This window comes from Pituophis catenifer, unplaced genomic scaffold, assembly GCF_029215685.1.
Source record: "Pituophis catenifer annectens isolate HBS135680 unplaced genomic scaffold, rPitCat1.0.hap2 SCAF_3, whole genome shotgun sequence".
In the NCBI taxonomy this organism is placed as follows: Eukaryota; Metazoa; Chordata; class Lepidosauria; order Squamata; family Colubridae; genus Pituophis; species Pituophis catenifer.
The window spans coordinates 75459460-75479579 of record NW_027256883.1 but is presented as its reverse complement, the minus strand read 5'-3'; the positions used below and the strand labels follow the sequence as shown (position 1 = coordinate 75479579).

The 20120-nt window shown below is 44.0% G+C and overlaps 1 protein-coding gene across 1 annotated transcript in view; it reads left to right on the top strand.

The window, feature by feature from the left end:
- The window catches only part of PHLPP1 (PH domain and leucine rich repeat protein phosphatase 1), a 225752-nt gene that overhangs the window by 190301 nt on the left and 15331 nt on the right, over positions 1–20120 (top strand). The window contains exons 12-14 of the mRNA XM_070940757.1: positions 1131–1293; positions 3226–3356; positions 14749–14853. Of these exons, the coding sequence (XP_070796858.1) occupies positions 1131–1293; positions 3226–3356; positions 14749–14853 (399 nt within the window). The remainder of the gene's footprint in view (positions 1–1130; positions 1294–3225; positions 3357–14748; positions 14854–20120) is intronic.

The window sequence follows — 20120 nt, the reverse complement described above, 5'->3', positions numbered from 1 at the left end:
ACTCAGGAAGCCCTAATTGTCAATTAGAGAAGGAAATGTAATCTTCCAGATTTAAGTTTAAATCACAAGGCATGTCTTTTGTTTAGGGTCAACGAATGCCAAGTTTTGTCTGTTGGAAACTGTTTCATGGGCTATTTTGGAATCAGCTATATCTGCATGTCTTAAAAATTGAATGGCTTTGGAATCCAATTATTTTAGAAGACTAATGATAAGAAAAGTAACCAGAGGTTATAATTGTAAAAAAGTTAATATCACAGGGATAGGAAAACCCTCATTCTCCATCTGTTATACAGTGAAGAATTTCTCTACTTAGATTTTTTAAAATGTAAGATGTGTTTTCAGGAGTCTCACATGGAAGACTAGTTAGATATATTATCTGCTTATATAGTTGTATATGTTTGTTCTTCCATGTTTTTCCACTTCCACTTCTTAAAATATTAATATCTGAAACATCCCAAAATGTGATATGAAAATACACATTAAATTTATTGAATTGTCTAATTATAAATATCCATACAAATGACCATTTTTTATTTTTTCAGTTTTGCCCAAAATAACATTTTAAAATATCATAAAGGCAATAGAGCAGACATTTTCTGCAATGGACATATCAATTGTCACATACTATTTTGTACAAGCCAAGCATGGAAAGGCTTCAGGATACAGGTTGTCCTCGACATATGACCATAATTGAGCCTAAAATTTAGGTTTCTAAGTGAAACATTTGTTAAGTGAGCTTTCCCCTATTTTATGACCTTTCTTGCCACAGTTCTTAAGAGGATCACTGCAGTTGTTAAGTTAGTAAGATGGTCGTTAAGTGAATCTGGCTTCCCCATTGATTTTGTTTATCAGAAGGTCGCAATGGTGACCCTAGGAAACAGCAACCGTCATATATATGAGTCAGTGCCAAGTGTCTGAATTTTGATCATGTGACCACGGGGATGCTACAATGGTTGTAAGTGTGAAAAACAGACCTAAGTCACTTTTTTCAGTGCCGTTGTAACTTTGAATGGTCAGTAAATGGATGGTTGTAAGTCAAGAACCACCTGTACTTTGGCCTTTAAAGTCATTATTCTAAGGGAATACTTTGGTTTTTATGCTCAAAATCTTTCTGTTTCCTTTGTGTGTAGTAAAATGGCCAAACTTGAAGAGTTGGAAGAAATCGACGTTAGTGGCAATAAGCTGAAATCTATTCCAACGACGATCATGAATTGTCGCCGCATGCATACTGTGATTGCACACTCCAACTGCATCGAAGTCTTTCCAGAAGTCATGCAACTTGGCGAGATCAAGGTAGGGGTTTCATAAGAATTTACTCCTAAAGCTTCTTCTAGTTGCTTGGAGGTAATCATCCATTGTGAAAATAGAGCTTTTTTTTTTTTTTTTTTCATATCTCCAATTAGGATAGGATTTTTCATGGATTTCTCATGTGTATTTAAATAGCAATAGCACTGAGACTTATATACCGCTTCACGGTACTTTACAGTCCTCTCTAAGCTGTTTAAAGAGTCAGCATATTGCCCCCAACAATCTGGGCCCTCATTTTACCGACCTCGAAAGGATAGAAGGCTGAATCAACCTTGAGCTTGGTGGTGATGAAGTTACATTCTGTCCATGTTCTATATAGAAAATCGTGTATTCTCCATTCAAAGAGAAAGATGGTTCCTGGAAGAGTTCGGAGCACTAATAGATATTTGAAATATTGGTATTGTGACTGGAGCAGTGTGACAGAGAGAGAGAGAGAGAGAAGGAGAGGGAGAGAACAACTTAAATACTAAAAGTTTTTGTAAAGTGAGACATCTTACATCAATGCTTAAGGTAGCAGTACAATTATTCCATCTTCCTTAAGATGTCAAGACAACCTTTTGCTCTGAGTTGGCCATGTGAGATTGCATTACTTGTTTGATGCATTTCTAAAACTTCGCTAGGTTGATAGTAGTATTCATGCTGTTATATTTCCAACTTTTGTTTCAAGTGCTCTGCTTTTCCAATTTTTTCTGGAAAACAATTGCCCTGTTACCCTGAACACAAATTAAAATTCAATGAAATTCTCTGTTGTGTAAAATAAGTAGTTTTAAAACAAGTAATTTTAAAACTTTTAATAATTACCATGATTTAGCCCTGTCTTCTTTCCTTTCTACCTATCACTGTACTCCCAATATTAGACCCAACTGGATATTTTAATGTCTTCAGCAGTATTCCAGTTCATTGGCATTCATTATCTGTTATTTTGTGACAACTTAAAATTTTGGTTTTCAGTGCAGCCTGCATTTTGAAATTGATTTTAAATGCACCTTTAAATTCACAACATAGCTCTGTATTAAAAGCTGGTGGTGAATAATAACAGCTCTGTCAGAATTATGACAGTCCCTTTCCGCAATTGGCTTCTAATCTATGTATTTATAAAATTACTTTTAATTAAAACTCACTTAACACTGATGTGCTCTATTAGCTTAAGGATAATAATTACCCTCTTAACACAGACAGTAGACAAATCACTATTCATTCTGCAACAAACATGGAGGTTATTTAATGAAGCATAAAGTTTAGAAAAGTTACAGAATTAAATTAGGCTCACTCAGAGTCATTAAATAGTGTGCAACCTTCCAGGATTTTCAGAAATCAGACATAGAAGAAAGGGGAAAAATACAGCTGTTAACCAGTCATGTACATTAGTTAGAATATCAGCTGCTCTCTGCTTTATTTTTAACATTTCATGATGGCATGTTAGATTAAAGGAGGATTACTTCAAGGAATGTTTATATTAAATAATCATATCTTGTGTGTTGTTGAGGCCATTGTAGAATTTGCTCAATAGAGGGTGATGGAGGAGGAGGTTGGCTTAATTCTATTAAACGGCAGGAAAAGGCTCTCAGCTCTGCCACTTCAGACTGCAGCTGCATATTTATTGGGTTACTCCCTCTGCTAAATGACAATACTTACCCACCGGAAATGAGATATTAAGGAATAAAGCTTATTCTACATTCTTGATTTATGCAATAATTTTCTCAATAGTGAAGTTTCCGAGTGGTGGGTGGAGCCTTCCATTATCTGTGCACCAACCTCTGGTCTGAAATGGTACAGTCCAGATCTTGGTTTATTATTGTGCATGTTACTTGTGACAGTTGGAACTCTGATTTCTTACTATAGTCTTATGTAACAATTAGCCATCTGTGTTCCGAAGACCCATGGCCTGTTTACGTTAACTCTCCCCTCGTTCTTCAGTGTGTGGACCTGAGCTGTAATGAGCTGACCGAAGTCACGTTGCCTGAAACTTTGCCTCCGAAGCTGCAGGAACTAGACCTGACTGGAAACCCCAGACTAGTTCTGGATCACAAAACCTTGGAGCTGCTGAAGTAAGGAGCCGTCCATGTTATTACACAATAGGCAAAAGGGTACACGATGCACTTGGGGAAAAGCACTTGTTATGTAAACATTAACTGCCCATAATTTTTTTTTGTAATGACTATGTTCAGGAGGACTGTTTTTCTTTTGAAACTCAGTAAATAACTGGTTTGGTAAATAAGAGCCCAGAGCCCAGTTCTTATACTTTAATGGTCCCTGCTTGTCCAAGATCACCTTGAACCCAAACAATGGTTTCTTTTTGCTCTTGACCTTCACCCTTCCATTTTGAAGATAGGGAGCACTTCCCCCCACCTTCCACTCAGAGAATTAAGAAGCAGGAGCAAAAACTAGTATTTTTTAATTTATTTTTTACTTTCCCCCCTTCCAGTAATTTTTGATTCTGTTCATGTCTGTCTTTTTCCCAGTTAAGTTGAGAGAGTGACCAGCTCTCAAGGTCATCCAGTGAGTTTCCTGGTTGGAGATTTGAACTCTGATCATGTCCCTTTACTCCTGTTTTGCTGTGCTGAATGCTCAAGCCCTCAACTGTGTTTCTTGGCTTATGATAAAATGGGCGTTGGACTTACCTGATACGCCTCTTCTCTGTCTGGCGCCCATGGCAGTCATGCCTGGGTAATGACACGGCTGTCATCCAATGACCGAGTCTCCTGGAACTTTCAGCACCGCCCCTTCCTGCTGTATTCCAGTTTTGAGGCGAGGCTGTCCAGAAGACTGGAGTGTCTGTAGAGATAAAGCAGATAGTAAAAGCACCTTCCCACCCCCAGGACCCAGGGACGGCCGGAACGGGTGGGGCTGACTGCCATGGGCGCCAGACAGAGAAGAGGCGTATCAGGTAAGTCCAACGCCCATTCTCCTGCAGGGCGCCCATGGCAGTCATGCCTGGGACATACCAAAGCATGGTGTCTCCTAGGGAGGGAGAGGCCGGACCTGCTGTAGAACTCTCCTGCCAAAGGCAGCGTCCGCCGACGCGTAGACATCCAGACGGTAATGCCGGATGAAGGGAGAGACAGACGACCACGTAGCGGCCCGACAAATCTCGTCCAAAGGAGCCTGCGTGGACCAGGCGGCGGTGGTGGAGGCGCTTCTTGTGGAATGTGCTGTAATATTCGCAGGGACCTGTAGGGACTGAGCCTCGTAGGCTAATGCAATCGTAGCTCTGATCCACCGTCCAATGGCAACAGAGGAGACCCGAGATCCCATAGTCGAAGGTTGAAAGGACAGGAAAAGAGCTTCTGACCTCCGAAAGGTAGCAGTACGAGCCACATAAATCTTGAGAGCCCTGCGGACGTCCAGCTTATGCCATATGAATTCCTGACGACAGCGAGGCGAAGGGCAGAAGTTCGGAAGTGTGAGCTCCTGTGACCTGTGGAAGATGGTGTTGATCTTCGGCACGAAAGCCGGGTCGAGGCGAAGCACCACCCTGTCCGTATGAAATATGCAGAGGTCGGACCGCACCGACAGGGCAGCGAGCTCAGAAATCCGCCTGGCGGAAGTAACAGCAACTAGGAAGGAAACTTTGAACGATAAAAACTTGAGTCCAACATCTCTCAAGGGTTCAAACGGGGGACCCGTCAGAGCAGAAAGAACTTTGTTCAGGTCCCACGAAGGGAAGCGGTGAACCGTTGGAGGGCGGAGATTGGTAGCACCCTTCAAAAAAGATCGAATTAGAGGATCTGTGGAGATAGGAGAGGAGGATGAGCATGAAAGGATCGACGATAAAGCAGCCACCTGGCGTCGAAGGGTGTTAGGTGCGAGGCCCGCATCGAAACCATGGTGAAGGAATTCCAGTAGGTGAGGAATAGATGCTTCCGTAGGGGAAATCCCTTTTTTTCGACACCAAGAGGAGAACACCCGCCAGGTGGAGCCATAGATCCGCAGTGTGGATGGTCGGCGTGCGGCCTGAATGATGGGGATTGCCCCCGGAGGAACGTGAGCCCTCACTAAAAGGAGCCGCTCAGTCTCCATACGGTCAGTTGAAAGGACTGAGGATTCGGGTGGAGGATGGGCCCCTGGTGGAGAGAGATCCGATCGTCTGGGATTCTCCAGTGTGGAGCGACGGACAGGTCCAAGAGGTCGGCAAACCACGGTTGGCGTGGCCAGTGTGGTGCCAACAGGAGAACTTCCGCTTGCTCCGCTACTATCTTCCGGACGACCTTGGGAACCAGAGGCAGAGGAGGGAAGGCGTAGAGCAGCTGATTCCATGGCCAAGGACTCCGGAGTGCGTCCACCGCCTCCGCTCCCGGACAGGGGAACCGAGAGAAAAAGCGGGGAAGCTGTTGATTGCCGGGAGCTGCAAACAGGTCCACCGACGGGGAACCGTACCGGGTGCACAGGTCTTTGAACAGGAGAGGGTGCAGGCTCCATTCGGCCGGATTGATGAGAGAACGGCTTAAGGAGTCCGCTTGGATGTTTGTAGCTCCCGAAATGTGCTCGGCCCGTAGCGAAGACAGGTGAGACTCCGCCCAGAGACACAGCTGGAGGGACTCCTGCATCAGGTGACGTGAGCGAGTTCCCCCCTGGCGGTTGACATGAGCCTTGGCCGAGACATTGTCCGTGAGGACGAGGACATCCCGACCAAGGACATGAGGCTCGAACTTGAGGAGAGCGAGACGGATAGCCTTCAGTTCCAGGGTGTTGATATTCATGCGTCGTTCGTGCCGGGACCAGAGGCCCTGGGCTATGTGTGACTCCAGATGAGCCCCCCAGCCCGAAAGGCTGGCATCTGTGGTGACTACAGTCCTGAGCTGGTCTCCGAACGAAGAGCCCCGGGATATGGCTGACGATGTCCACCAATCGAGAGAGTCTAGGACCGATGGAGGAAGAGCAATTCTGGAGGCCGAGGTGCTGGTGAACCGCCGCTGGTAAGGAAGTAACAGCCACTGCAGCTCCCTGCTGTGGAGACGAGACCATGGCACGATGTCGTAAGTAGAGACCATTTTACCCAGAAGGGTCGAGAGACCCAGAAGAGAGGCGGAGCCCCGCCTCCGGAACCTCAAAGCCATGTCAGAAAGGCTTGTCTGGCGGTCCTGAGACAGGGAAACTTGGAGAGTGGCTGAATTAATGACGGCCCCCAGATGTTGCAGGGACGTAGAAGGAGCCAGATGGCTTTTGGACCAATTAATGGAAAAACCATGCCTTTGTAGAATGGACACCACCGAAGCTATGTCCTCATGGGCCGAAGGTAGAGATTTAGAGAGGATGAGGATATCATCCAAATAAAAAAGAGTACGAATAGGGATCGAACTAATGTGGGCCATAAGGGCTGCCATCACCTTAGTAAATACCCTGGGAGCAGAGGAAAGGCCAAAGGGTAAGGCAGCATACTGGAAATGCTGACCATTATATGAAAACCTAAGAAATTTGCGGTGGGCCGGAAGTATGGGGATATGGAGGTAAGCCTCCGTCAAATCAATGGAAGACATGAAGTCCCCGGTTCTAATGCAGAGCAGAATAGTTCGGAGTGACTGCATTTTAAAACGGCGGTATTTAACGTGCCGATTTAGAGACTTCAAGTCAAGGATAGCCCTCCAACCTCCCGAAGATTTGGGGACTAGAAAAAGGCGGGAATAAAAGCCCTGGCCACGTTCTTGAGGTGGAACAGGTTGAATGGCTTTAATGGCCCGGAGGTGTTGGATAGCTTGAGAAACTCTAGCCCTTTTAACGGGGTCCAGAGAAACAGGGCAACGGATAAAATGGGTAGGAGGGGAGGAACGAAATTCAATCCTAAGGCCAAATCGAATAGTGTCCCTAACCCAAACATCAGAGACGGATAAATCCCACTGGTCTGAAAAAAGAGATAATCGGCCGCCCAGTGAAGGATCCGCACGATCATTAGCGTGCCCGCCTAAAGGGGCGACCCCTCCCTCCCCGAAAGGGGGACTTAGAAGCGAAACGGGGCCCTTGTCTGACCTGGTTTCCGAATTGCTGGGGAGGCCTGGAAGTAAAGGAGCGGTGAGGCCGGTGCTGAAAGTAGGTGGGGTCGGAACCTCGAAAGGAAGAAGGACGAAAGGAGCCTTGAGATCGGTGATCAGACCTACGAGTCATGGAGGGAAGGATTTTGCGGTGGTCTTTTGTCTCAATTAATAGAGGATCCAGAGGAGCTCCAAATAATTTGTCAGCTGCGTAGGGAGAGGATGCCAGGCGCCATTTATTTCGGGCATCCGCCTGCCAATTTCGGAGCCACAGAAGGCGTCTTGATGTAATAGAAGTGCCAATGGCCTTGGCTGAAAATCGGGAGGCATTAAGTGTCGCATCAGCGGAGAACTCGGTCGCCGCGATGATTTTATTAATGTCCTGGTGTGATCGATGGTCCGAGGCAGGGATGCGATCTTGCAGCTGACGTAACCACAATATAGATGCACGGTTAAAGAAAGATGCGGCTGAGGATGCTTGGATAGACCAAGCAGATGCTTGGTGACCTTTGATGAGGGTCCTCTCAGCCTTCTTTTCATCAGGCCGTAAATATTCCTCCGAAGGACCTGTGGGAGGCGAGGACGTAGCCAATGAGACGATGGCAGGGTCTACCGTAGGAACCTGTAAAAGGGAGGAGAATTCCGATGCCATGTTGTAGAATTTTTTATCTAAGTTGTTCGGAATAGGTCCGGAGCTAGGAGAGGACCACTGGCGTCTCAAGACCTCAGAAAATAATTTTGGAGCTGGAACAGTGTCGGACTGCACCTTAGGTTCCTGGAAGAGGATCGATGTAGGATCAGCCGGCACAGAAGAGGAAGAAGAGGAAGATCCCTCAATCCCTAGACGAGTTGTTGTTTTAGCCTTATAAAGTAAAGATCGAAACATATGGGGTTTAAACAGCCCCACAAAGGCTGGTTGATCAGGTTCCAGCCCTTCATCCTCAGACAAGTCCTGGTCAGGTAACTCCCCTTCCTCAGACAGAGAATCCTGACTAACGGAATCTTGGTCAGAAGCATCGGCAGTGGATTCCTCGAGAGAAGATCGAAGGCGGGAGTGAGAGGACACTCTGTCAGCCTTCCTATTGAAGGAGGAATGCCCCCTGGAATGATGTTGTTGAAGGCCCTGGGCAATTCCCTGCCGAATGGCCTCTGAAATAAGTTCAGCCAGGGGAGCCTGCATGTCCTGAGGCAAGTTAGTTGCTTGCAAGAAGGCTTGAGGAACAGTATTAGATAGACAGGAACCCTGCGGTTCTTGCTCAGGAAGTGGTGAGCACTCGTTTTGTGCCTGATTATCCACCGTCTCAGATGGGAAGACGGATGCCACCTCCACTGTATTAATGCCATCGCCCTGAATAGACCTGTCAGGCGACAAGTCACGAGAAGAGCCAGAATGGGTAGGAGGTTCAATGGGAGGAGGGGCAGGTTGACCTTGAATTGCTTTGGAATGCGCCCTCTCGAAGGCCTTCTCCATGGCCTTGTGGCGCCTGTCTTCGTCCCTGGTAGGGGCTGAGGACCTAGAGGGGGCAGAACGGTGAGAGGAGGTAGCCCTGATTTTGCCCCTGTGGCCAGTAGAAGGGCCCTCTTCAGGATCGTCATTATGGCGACGCTTCCCTTTAGATTTGGACCGAGAGGGAACGTCCGCCATCTTGAATGACTGCGGCTCTTAAAATGGCGCCGAGACTCTCCAATAAACAATTTTTATGGCGCCGGCTTCTCGCTAGCCTGGAGGCTTGAAGGCGAGGCTCTCAAGTGGCGCGGGGATTTCCCTCGCGCCAACCAGCTGGAGAGGGGAGATTCCGCCCGACTAAAAAAAAACCCTCCGATACCTGAGGAGAGGCTTGCCCTTCTGCTCGGAGTCCTCACTCTCACACACACACCGAGCGGAAGGAGCAGGAGCGCGGAGATCAGCGTCGCGCTTGAAGCGAAAGGACTGCTCGCTCGAGTATGCAAATGCCGCCCGGATTTGAAAGGCGGCACTAAAAGGGCGCGAAACTCCTGTAGCGCTCGTCAGCTGAGAAGCGCTTTGGGGAGGGGGGGGAGGCGCCTCCAATCGCCGTCGTTAAGGGCTCCTTAGTGCGATAATTGCGGCGGAGCCAGCGATTGAGCTCGTGCGCTTGTAATAGAGCCCCTCAGCTGTTCAGCGCTTTCAGGGAGGGGGCGCTCCCAACCGCCGCTGTAAAAACCTCCTGACGATCCTTGCGGCGGAGCAAGCAAAGCGAGCTCGTGCGCAGGCAATTTTGAGGGAAGCTGCAGTCTCAGTCAAACCCAAAACTGCATCAGAAGTTAATGTTTTAAATTAGTAAGGAACTAAGAGAAATCTACAGACACGACTGTCAGGAACAGACCGAGTCGAAAAACTGGAATACAGCAGGAAGGGGCGGTGCTGAAAGTTCCAGGAGACTCGGTCATTGGATGACAGCCGTGTCATTACCCAGGCATGACTGCCATGGGCGCCCTGCAGGAGAAGTGGCTGCTGCCCATCCCTGCATCCTGAAGAACTAAAGGAAACAAAATGTCTTTGTCCCTTCCAAAGTGATTATATATTTACATATTTATGAGCCTGACATATCTCCTATGATCCCAATAGCTCTATTGCTGCATACATTTTTCACAGTGGTGAAGTCTAAAATTTGTTACTATTGGTTACTATTGGTTACTACTGTGGGCATGGCTTGGGGGGGGTGTAATGTGACGGTGGGCGTGGCCAATTTTTTTTTAAAAAAAAACTTTTAAAACCATTTTTTCTACAACCTCTTGTTCGGCGAAGAGATTGTAAAAAAAATGCTTTCAAAAGGCTCTGACGATCCCAGCTGAGTTGCCTGATTGGCAGAGGCTTTTTTTCTTTTAAATGCCTCTGACGATCAGGCAATTCAGCTTGGATTGTCAGAGACATTTAAAAGAAAAAAAGGGTTTTTTTCTTTTAAATGCCTCTGAGAATCCAAGTTGTGTTGCCTGAGCAGAGAGGCTTTTTTTCTTTTAAAAGCCTTTGATCATCCCAGCTGAGCCGCGCGATCATCAGAGGCTTTTTTTTTTTACTTTTAAAAGCATTTTTTCAATGAAAGAGGTTGTAGAAAAAATGCTTTTAAAAGTTAAAAAAAAAAGCCTCTGATGATTGTGCGGCTCAGCTGGGCATGGGGGGGGGGGCAGGGATTTTTGCTACCGGTTCTCCGAACCACCCTACCGGATCTGGTGATCCGGTCCAAACCGGGAGCATTTCACCCCTGATTTTTCAGCTAAATCTACTAGCCCTATCAAGAAAATGTCAAGTTTCTTGTGTGAGTTGCAAGGTCTTATGTACACAGCACATATTCTTTCTTTTTCTTTTTTTTTCTTTTGCACAGCATACTAAAATGGGATAAGCCTCTTTATGAAATATTGAAAGATATGCTATTTTGAGCAAAAGGACTTTGTCTCTCATAACTTTCAAATATGACGTGATCTGAATTTGCTGACTCATGACTTGTCACGGTCAAAGTTCTCTTTTGGTGAACTTTATTTCCACTATATCTGTACAAGGAAATAATTGTGCGGTTTTTGACTGCATTCTTGAATTGCACAACGGCTTCCTTGTGGCGCTGTCATATTGCTGTGAAGATTTCTGCTCCTTGTCTTTCTCTGACTGCTCCAAAAATCAGTCTTCTGTGGCCATTGTAAACCCCTGGTTACAAGGGATGAGATTGTCAGCAAATGTATATCTGTCATTTTTCAAAGAGTTTTGTCAGAGATCACTTTCTCAGTTCTCTGTAAATCTCTACATTACTTTCAGTCATTTTATGAACTTGTATAAACATATCCTGCATGAATTACAATTAACACAATATAGTTGCCTAGAACAGAATCTTCCTGTTCAGTTTAGTAAGTACCTTCAGACACTTCTGGAAACTCCACTCCTTTTGACAAACTTGTCAAAGCCCAACCCTTGGCATACTGTGCTGCCTGCCAACAATTAATTATCCCCTGCTTCCAGTTCAGGGCCCAGATAACACGCCGTTTTTGCATAGGATTGTGTCATTCAGGTCATGCATAAAGAATCTTATCTTAACATGCAGCGACTTTTCCTAAGTTCTGCATGACCGAGTTAAATAGACTCTAGCAAATAGGCTCAAACCCCTTCTCATTCCTAGTGTTGGAACCACCAGGAGAGAGAAGGTAAAGCCATCCTGAGTGGTATTTTTTACCATTATTAGGTTAGTTCTTTCCCCGTCACATCAGTATGATAAGAAAAAAACAATCCAAAGATATGCAATATCCCAAAGTTACTAGATTGCCCACTACCAAAAAATGGAGAGGAGAGAAAGAGGGAGAGAGGAGGGGAAAGTAGAAAATTTGTAAGGTCTCTTGTCAAAAGAGTTGCCTGTTTTTAAAGAAACATTTTTTTCCCTTAGCTAACAGAAGCGGACAGGACTGATAGAAACTATAATCTAGAGCGGGAATTATCAAACTTTTTAATTTGAAGTAAAGGTAGTCCTTGACCTTCGACCACAACTCAGTCTAAAATTTCTGTTGCTAAGTAGTAGGCAGTACTAAGTGAATTTTGCCCCATTTTATGACCTTCCTTGCCACAGTTGTTAACTGGATCATTGCGGTTGTTAAGTGAATCTGGCTTCCTCATTGACTTCGCTTGTCAGAAGGTTGCAAAAAGTGATCACTTAGAACACTGCAACCATCATAAATATGAGTCAGTTGCCAAGCATCTGAATTTTGATCACGCAACCATGGGGATGGTGCAACGGTTGTAAGTGTGAAAAACAATCTAGTCCCATTGTAACTTTGAACAGTCACTAAATGAACTGTGTTGTAAGGTGAGGACTTACCTCTATGTTTTTGAGCAGTCTTCCAAAATGACTTCTAGATAGACTTAATTAACAGGGAGCACATTAATAATATTAGGGATGTGCAAAACATTTTCATTTTGAAAAGTTTTTAAGTGCAGCATTTTAAGAAAGACTTGGCTTCAGCGCTTAACTTTTGATTTCAGTGGAACATGGGATGATTTGGCATTTTGGTTTGAGCTCAAAGCCAACAGGTTCCAAGCTTGAAATCTTCTCTTTTGAGCTTGAAAGTATTCAACGTGCTTAAAACGGGATGTTTGCCACTTGAGACAAGGCATTTTATGACATTTGTTGCTCAGAATGGTTTGAAACAAATGATTTTGCTCACTCTAGAAGACACCAAGTTCCTGTAGTGCTCTCTGCTGCTTTTTTTTAAAAAAATCCTTCCCTGTCATCCCGTTTAATGTGCTACAATATACTTCTGATTACCCCAGCTTTTGGGAGGTGGGGCAGGAATGCAAACTTCTCAACCAATTGCTGAGCAGCAGAAGCTCATCATCCCCCCCTCCCCCCCAAGTACTATAAAGCTTCATATTTACCACCTAACGTGGCTAACAGATTGCAGGTCAGCAGTAGGACTGGTGGAGGGGACAAAGGGCAGAATTTTCAGAGCCTTGAAAGAAGCGTTTAGGGGATCTATAGGAGCAAAGCAAGCGCCTGAAACACCTTACATCTCCCTCAGATTGCATTATAATCTTTTATAGTTGTCCAAATTGAAAAAACTTAGGCCAGAAAAGTTTAGCATGCTGCTGCTGCTGATGCCACACCCTCTCTACCTACAGGTAGGACATAAGAACAAAGTATGGCCTCCTGTCCAAAAATGGTTAGCTATGCTTGAGCTAAAATGATATGATACATGGGAAAGAAAAGAGTGATGAAAAAGGGCAAGGTACATAAGAAAACCCTTATTCTTTTCTCTTCCCTTCTTCTCACTATTCCACGCCGGTGGAATTGACTTCTTAGGCAAGCTGATGGTGGCCCTGCTTACTTTCTTTCAGTGGCCAGGAGCCACGCTGGAGGGGTGGCGGCAGAGGTGGGTTTCAGCAGGTTCTGACCAGTTCTAGAGAACCGGTAGCAGAAATTTTGAGTAGTTCAGAGAACCGGTAGTAAAAATTCTGACTGCCCCCGCCCCCATCTATTCTCTGCCTCCCAAGTCCCAGCTAATAGGGAGGAAATGGGGATTTTGCAGTAATCTTTCCTTGGAGTGGGGTGGGAATGGAGATTTTACAGTATCCTTCCCCTGCCACGCCCACCAAGCAATGCCGCACCTACCAAGCCACACTCACAGAACCAGTAGTAAAAAAATTTGCATTATTGAACTTAGAAAGAGGCTCTCACTTTCTTTAAAGTGATAGAATTTCAGCTTAATCAGGCTAAATTATGCTAAACTGTCTTTAGATATACACACAAACCGTAATGCCTTCCCTTGCCCTTCCTCGGATGTTTGCAATGAATGCTTTTTTAACTCCTTGCTCATGTTGCCTAGCTGAGTTATTTGCCTCCTTCGGAAAGATCATCATGAATAGCAATAGCACTTAGACTTATATACCGCTTCACAGTGCCTTACAACCCTCTCTAAGCGGTTTTACAAAGTCAGCATATTGCCCCCAACAATCTGGGTCCTCATTTTACTGACCTCAGAAGGATGGAAGGCTGAGTCAACCTTGAAGCCAGTGAGACTCAAACTGCCGAACTGCTGGCAGCCAGCAGTTAGCAGAAACAGCCTGCAGTACTGCATTCCAACCACTGTGCCACCACGGCTCCTGAACTAAGAATTATTTGCTTGTTTTGAACTATATCTCAGGATCAGCAGCAGTAGCATCCAAAACTGCAAGAGTCATATATTTATATAAAGCAGGTTAAATTATATGCTTTGTTTTACTCTCCTTTTTTTTTTAAATAAAAATAGTTTATAAAAATAAACATTGATTCATTCAGCCTATTGCACTCTATATTTGTCTTAAGCGCTAGCATTTAAACAGTTCCAGGGGCTTTTTTTGTCGGGTGGCAGCTAAAATTCAGACAAGTATGTGGGTGAAGTTTGCCATCAGAGTTCTGGATTGCAAGATAAAAGGTTGCTCATGGGCAAAGAGAAAGTGTGTAAGTGCGGCCAACTTAAGCAGGGTACATGGGTGTGGATTTATGACTATACACATACAAACAAACACTTACAGAAACATAGACACACAAAAATGACTTTGGATGAATACAAGTTAAATACTTTTACTGAAAAATAAACCCAAAAAACGGTGAAATGCAGGAATTAAAAAAGGCAATTATGCCAGAACGCGTGGGAGGGAAAACCATTTTCATCTGTGCATAGCTGTTTATTTTTTGTAATACCCTATTCAGGCAACTAATTAACTTACCTTATTATTAACATTTCTAATTTCTTTTTTTAAATATCATATTTGACAACACTTTTTTAGCAAAGCAGAGTAAAGAATATAGTACTCTAACTATTAAATGGTCTTTTTTCTTGCGTATTCAGGGACTCTCATCACTACTATCGTAAATACATTCTCGCCTAGTGACTTAAAATAAAACCTACAAACATGACACAAGATTAGCAGAAGATAACGGGGACTATTTCCTTTTCTTTTGAAGCATGGATGCTTGAGCGTTTTTGTTTCTCTTTGTAGTAATATTCGTTGCTTCAAGATTGACCAGCCTTCTGCCGGAGATGCCTCTGGAGCCCCAGCAGTGTGGAGCCATGGTTACACTGAAGCATCCGGAGTTAAGAACAAGTAAGCTGTTCAAAATCACTTGCAAGGCTTTTAGCCTGACTTTCCCCTTATCAGTATATTCACCTGTGTGGGAGGGGGCACTTCTGTTGGATCTAGTTTAACCGTGGCATTGGATGGGCTACTGAGCAACCAGATCTGGAGGGATGATAAATATAACATTCAGAAATCTTTGCAGGCAGCAGTGTAAAAATGTAAGGGTGCAATAAAATAAACAAGCATACCTGTTAAAATTTTAAAAAAAATATCTTAATTAGAAAGAGATTTAATCTTACATGCTCACAAATTGTGTGTGCATGTGTGTATGAATGGGAAAGTCGGGGTGGGGGGGGAGTCATTTGATAGTGGTCCCAAAGGCCATGTTGCCACCTCCTCTCTTCTCTTTGTGTAAAACACTCTCTATGCTTTTAGAGCAGGCCATAAAAATTTTTCAGAATGAAATGGTGTACTAGACAAGGTCAGGTCTAAAAGTGGATTGATCTGATAGGTATTCAATTAAGCTTCATATTGACACGGCTTTCCCTGTATTTATTCATTTTGGCCCTCTTGTCCTGCAAAAAAAAAAAAAAGTTCTTTAGCCATATTTTAACGATGCCGGAGAGTCAGCTTGTGCATTCCTGTTAGAGGGAGGACCAATTAAGCTGCTTTGAAGTTCCTTACAACTTGGCACAGCTACTATTCCTCACATTCTTTGCTAGGGAGCTATTTTTAACCCAGGTGGCAAAACTGAGGAATTCCAGGCCTACTGACACCAGTATCTTTACTTCAAGGGTGCCCCCTTTCTTTTCTAAAAGATTCATGGATTATTTAGTCTCACCGATTACGTTTCCTACACAAGTTAGTATTTCTGACAGCTTTAACAAACATGACTTCCTCAGCATTGCACTATACCAGAGGTCAGCAACCTGCGGCTCCGGAGCCGCATGTGGCTCTTTCACCCCTCTGCTGCGGCTCCCTGTCACTCAAAATATGCATCCAACCACCAATGTGCGACACCCGCCAGCACATGATTTATTGAGCTTTTCAACCCCCAGTAGGCTAACCATGGATAAATCCATGAAAAGAAAAGTTTCAGAAGAAAACAGAATGTTTAATTCAACTACATACGCTAGTTTTGTGGCCACTCAAGAAATAGTCAGGCACGGGAAGGGTTTTGTGGCTCCTGGTGTTTTCTTTTCTGTGGGAAATGGGTCCAAATGGCTATTTGAGTGTTTAAGGTTACAGACCCCTGCACTATACTCAGGTAAGTCACATGAGGTTACTTTTTTCCTCCCCTACAAATCCAAATTTAAATATGGTGAGCCTTTGAGGATATGTTGGTCTCAGCCTTCCTGGACAAACCAAGTTTGAAAAGTGCAGTGAATGACTGAGATGAGAACAGACTGAGGGGAGCCTACTATCCCTCTCTCTACAGTAAAGGAACTGGAGGAAGATCATTCTCTGAGTGCAGAGTGGCGAATTCTTGCGTGTGCCTATGTTAACATGAATAAGGAGAGTGTGTCGGGTACGGATATGATGCTTTTGAATAGCCGCTGTGAAATTGAACTCACTGATTTACAAACGTGAATCTGTTCACTTGAAGCTATTCCTCATTTTCAGAATGCAGTGGAACCCTTGAGTTGCAATTCACTAGTTATGGTTTGAAAAAAGCCTTAAGTGCAAATTATATATCATTTCTATTTATAATGCTCCATTTGGGGACTGGTTCCCAAGGTTACATTTGTATTGCTTTGCTATAGTATGGAAATGTAGAGTCCTTGGTGCATTCCAATCTTAATTCTTTTGTTAGCAGAGTAAGTAACAATTTTTGGTGTTAATCCCCACTTCTCTGGGTGCTGATTACTGGTAAGGAGTTGTTCTGATCTTTTTAGCTTTTTTATTGTGTCTTTTAAATAGTATATACATGTTGTTTATCTCTATGGGCTTGTTGATGGCTGATTTGTCTGAGTTCCAAACTTCCAGCTTGGTCTATGATTAAGGTGACCAGATTTTAACATTGGTAAAGAGGGACATTGTGGGCATGGCTTATTTTGTGGGCGTGGCTAGCTGGTCATGTGACTGGGTGGGCGTGGCTAGCTGGCCATGTGACCGGGTGGCCATGGCTATGTGTATAGGATAAGGTGAACAGATTTTAACATTGGTAAGAAGGACACCATTGTGGGCGTGGCTTATTGTGTGGGCGTGGCTTTGAGGCCATGTGACTGGGTGGGCGTGGCTAGCTGGTCATGTGACCGGGTGGCCATGGCTATGTGTATAGGGACTACTCAGAGGGCTGAAAAGTCATTTCTGACAGGTCCTCACACTTTTGACTGGTCCTCACACTTATGACCATCCTCACATTTATGCCCGTGCAGCATTCTTAACAACCATGTCACTCATTTCACAACTGCTTCTCTTCACCATGGTGACAAGATAGGGCAAAAACGTAAAATTTGAGGACAGTCGTAAGTTCGAGGACTGGTCAAAAGTGCGAGGACCAGTCAAAAATAACTTTTTCAGCCCTCCAAGTAGTCCATATGCACAAAAGGACTAACCAGAGGGCTGAAAAAAGTCATTTCTGACAGGTCCTCGCACTTTTGACTGGTCCTCACACTTATGACCATCCTCATATTTATGCCCGTGCAGCATTCTTAACAACCATGTCACTCATTTCACAACTGCTTCTCTTCACCATGATGACAAGATAGGGCAAAAATGTAAAATGTGAGGACAGTCGTAAGTTCGAGGACTGGTCAAAAGTGCGAGGACCAGTCAAAAATAACTTTTTCAGCCCTCTGAGTAGTCCATATGCACAAAAGGACTAACCAGAGGGCTGAAAAAAGTCATTTCTGACAGGTCCTCGCACTTTTGACTGGTCCTCACACTTATGACCATCCTCACATTTATGCCCGTGCAGCATTCTTAACAACCATGTCACTCATTTCACAACTGCTTCTCTTCACCATGATGACAAGATAGGGCAAAAATGTAAAATGTGAGGACAGTCGTAAGTTCGAGGACTGGTCAAAAGTGTGAGGACCAGTCAAAAATAACTTTTTCAGCCCTCTGAGTAGTCCATATGCATTAAAGGATACAGCAATAGAGAGGGATGAAGGAAGGGAAATTAGAGTAGGAGTGAGGGTAAGAGAGGGAGGAAGAGAGGAGGAGAAGGAGAAAGGAAGAGGAAGTAGGGAGGAGAAAAAGAGGGTGGGGGGAAGAGAAAGTAAGAAGGAAAGAAAAGAGAGAGGTGGTAGGTTTGAGGAGAAAGACTGCTGTACAATAAAAAAGATGAAAGGGAAGAAAGCCAACCCCAAGCAAATATAAAGATATTAAGATAATGAATTGTTAAACTTTAAAGAATAAAAGAGAACAAATATGAATAAATAGCAATAATTAGAAACACACATACAAACATACAATGTATTTTCTTTGAACAGAATAGTTGGCTGGTTCACAAATTTAAACAGCGTTTAGTCATTTCAATTAAATTTACAATTTCTATATTTCCTTTTTGCCATATTTATTCCTCATCTATTTTTTTTAAAAACCAATATTACCCTTCATCCTCATCTCTAATCTTAATCAAATTCAATTTTTCCCTTCTATTCTATATTATACCCCTTCCCATTGTCATCTATTTTTATATCCATCCTCACATTGGTTAATTATGTAATTATGTAATACAGTTCTTTAATACAAATTCAACATTTTAATATAAATCAATTAGTTATATAACTATCTTTTTTGTATATTAATCAATATGAACATGAATATTCCAATTATTTCCATGCAATCCAATTTCTTACAAATCAATTAATTATATTTACCAATAATAATAAACCAAATAATTTCCCCCATATATTCCTCCAAACCACAACTTAATTGCTGGGTCGCCCGCCCCTCCTCCCATCCGCGCGGCATCAGCCTACCCTAGCCCAGGGCTGGGCAATTGTGGCTCTTTTACAACGTTTGGACTTCAACTCCCGCCGAGCCCATTCTGGGGAATTGTGGAGAATTCTGGGAGTTGAAGTCCACAAGTCTTAAAGCTGCCAAGGTGGGAGACATCAAGCATGAGGCTGGCCAAGTATCCTCCTTGAGAGACAACAGTTGAACATCAGGAGAGCTGTAAGAGGGCAGGGCTACATTTGGAAATTTTCGCATTTTTGCAGGTGGTGCATTACGATCTGGTGTCTGCAATGGAGAGCAAAATCCGGCTTCTTCTCTCCGCTGTAAGGGCGGCATCAGGATTCCACCTTGGTATATTTGCAGCACAAGGCAGCCCTCCTCTCTTGCAGCTTGGGACTTGGAGCGGTAAACAGTGTCTGGTTCGGGGAGCAGCCGGATTTTGCTCTCCATTGCTCTCTCAGCCCCCTGCAAGCTCTCGTCTCTCGAGGAGCGCTCCCTGAAATGGCGCGGGAAACTTTGGTTGGGCTTCTCGAGAGATGAGAGCTTGCAGGGGGCCGAGAGAGTAATGGAGAGCAAAATCCGGCTGCTCCCTGAACCAGACGCTGTTTACCGCTCCGAGTCGGCAGGAAACGAGGGCTGCCTTGCGCCGCAAATATACCAAGGTTTTTTTTTTTTAACACTGATCAGCTGTAGGTCGGCCCTTTGAAGCCCTGCAGCAAGAGTTCAAACAGTTTTTTTTTCCCTCTAGCCATCAGCGGGGACTCGGGAGGCAGAATGAAAAATCGGGACTTTTTTAAAACGCCGCGGGACGCGGGACAAATTGCTCAAAAGCGGGACTGTCCCGCCAAAAGCGGGACGTCTGGTCACCTTATCTATGATACTCACAGTTTCCCAGTAGAAACTATGGTTAAGTCTGTCCATCTGTTGTAAAATTTATGTAACGTATATTCTATAAGGATCTTTATGTCCCAAAATAGGCTTATACATGAGAAAACACACTTTATGAAGCTGCTGCCGAGATGGTAGATTTTGTTGAGAATGATATTGGGCATTGGGTGGAAGAAAGTGTCCAGTTTAATTGAGTCTTGGAAGCATGTATCTCTCTCAATCCAAAAACCCGCCGATATGGGAGTAAGAAGGCTAGACCTCATGATCAGATATAGAGTTGATAAAAACTATTAAACTTTTGAGAAAGGATCTCTTTTTCACCCCCTTTGAGGCTATGATTGATTATTCATGATTGTCTTTACAAAATATTTAGAAAAACCTTACAAAATATTTTATAGGTCGTTCTTGATTTATGACCATTTAACAATGATTCAAAATTATAACAGCCTCAAAAAAAGTATCTTACAACTTGTACTCGCATTTACAACCATTATACC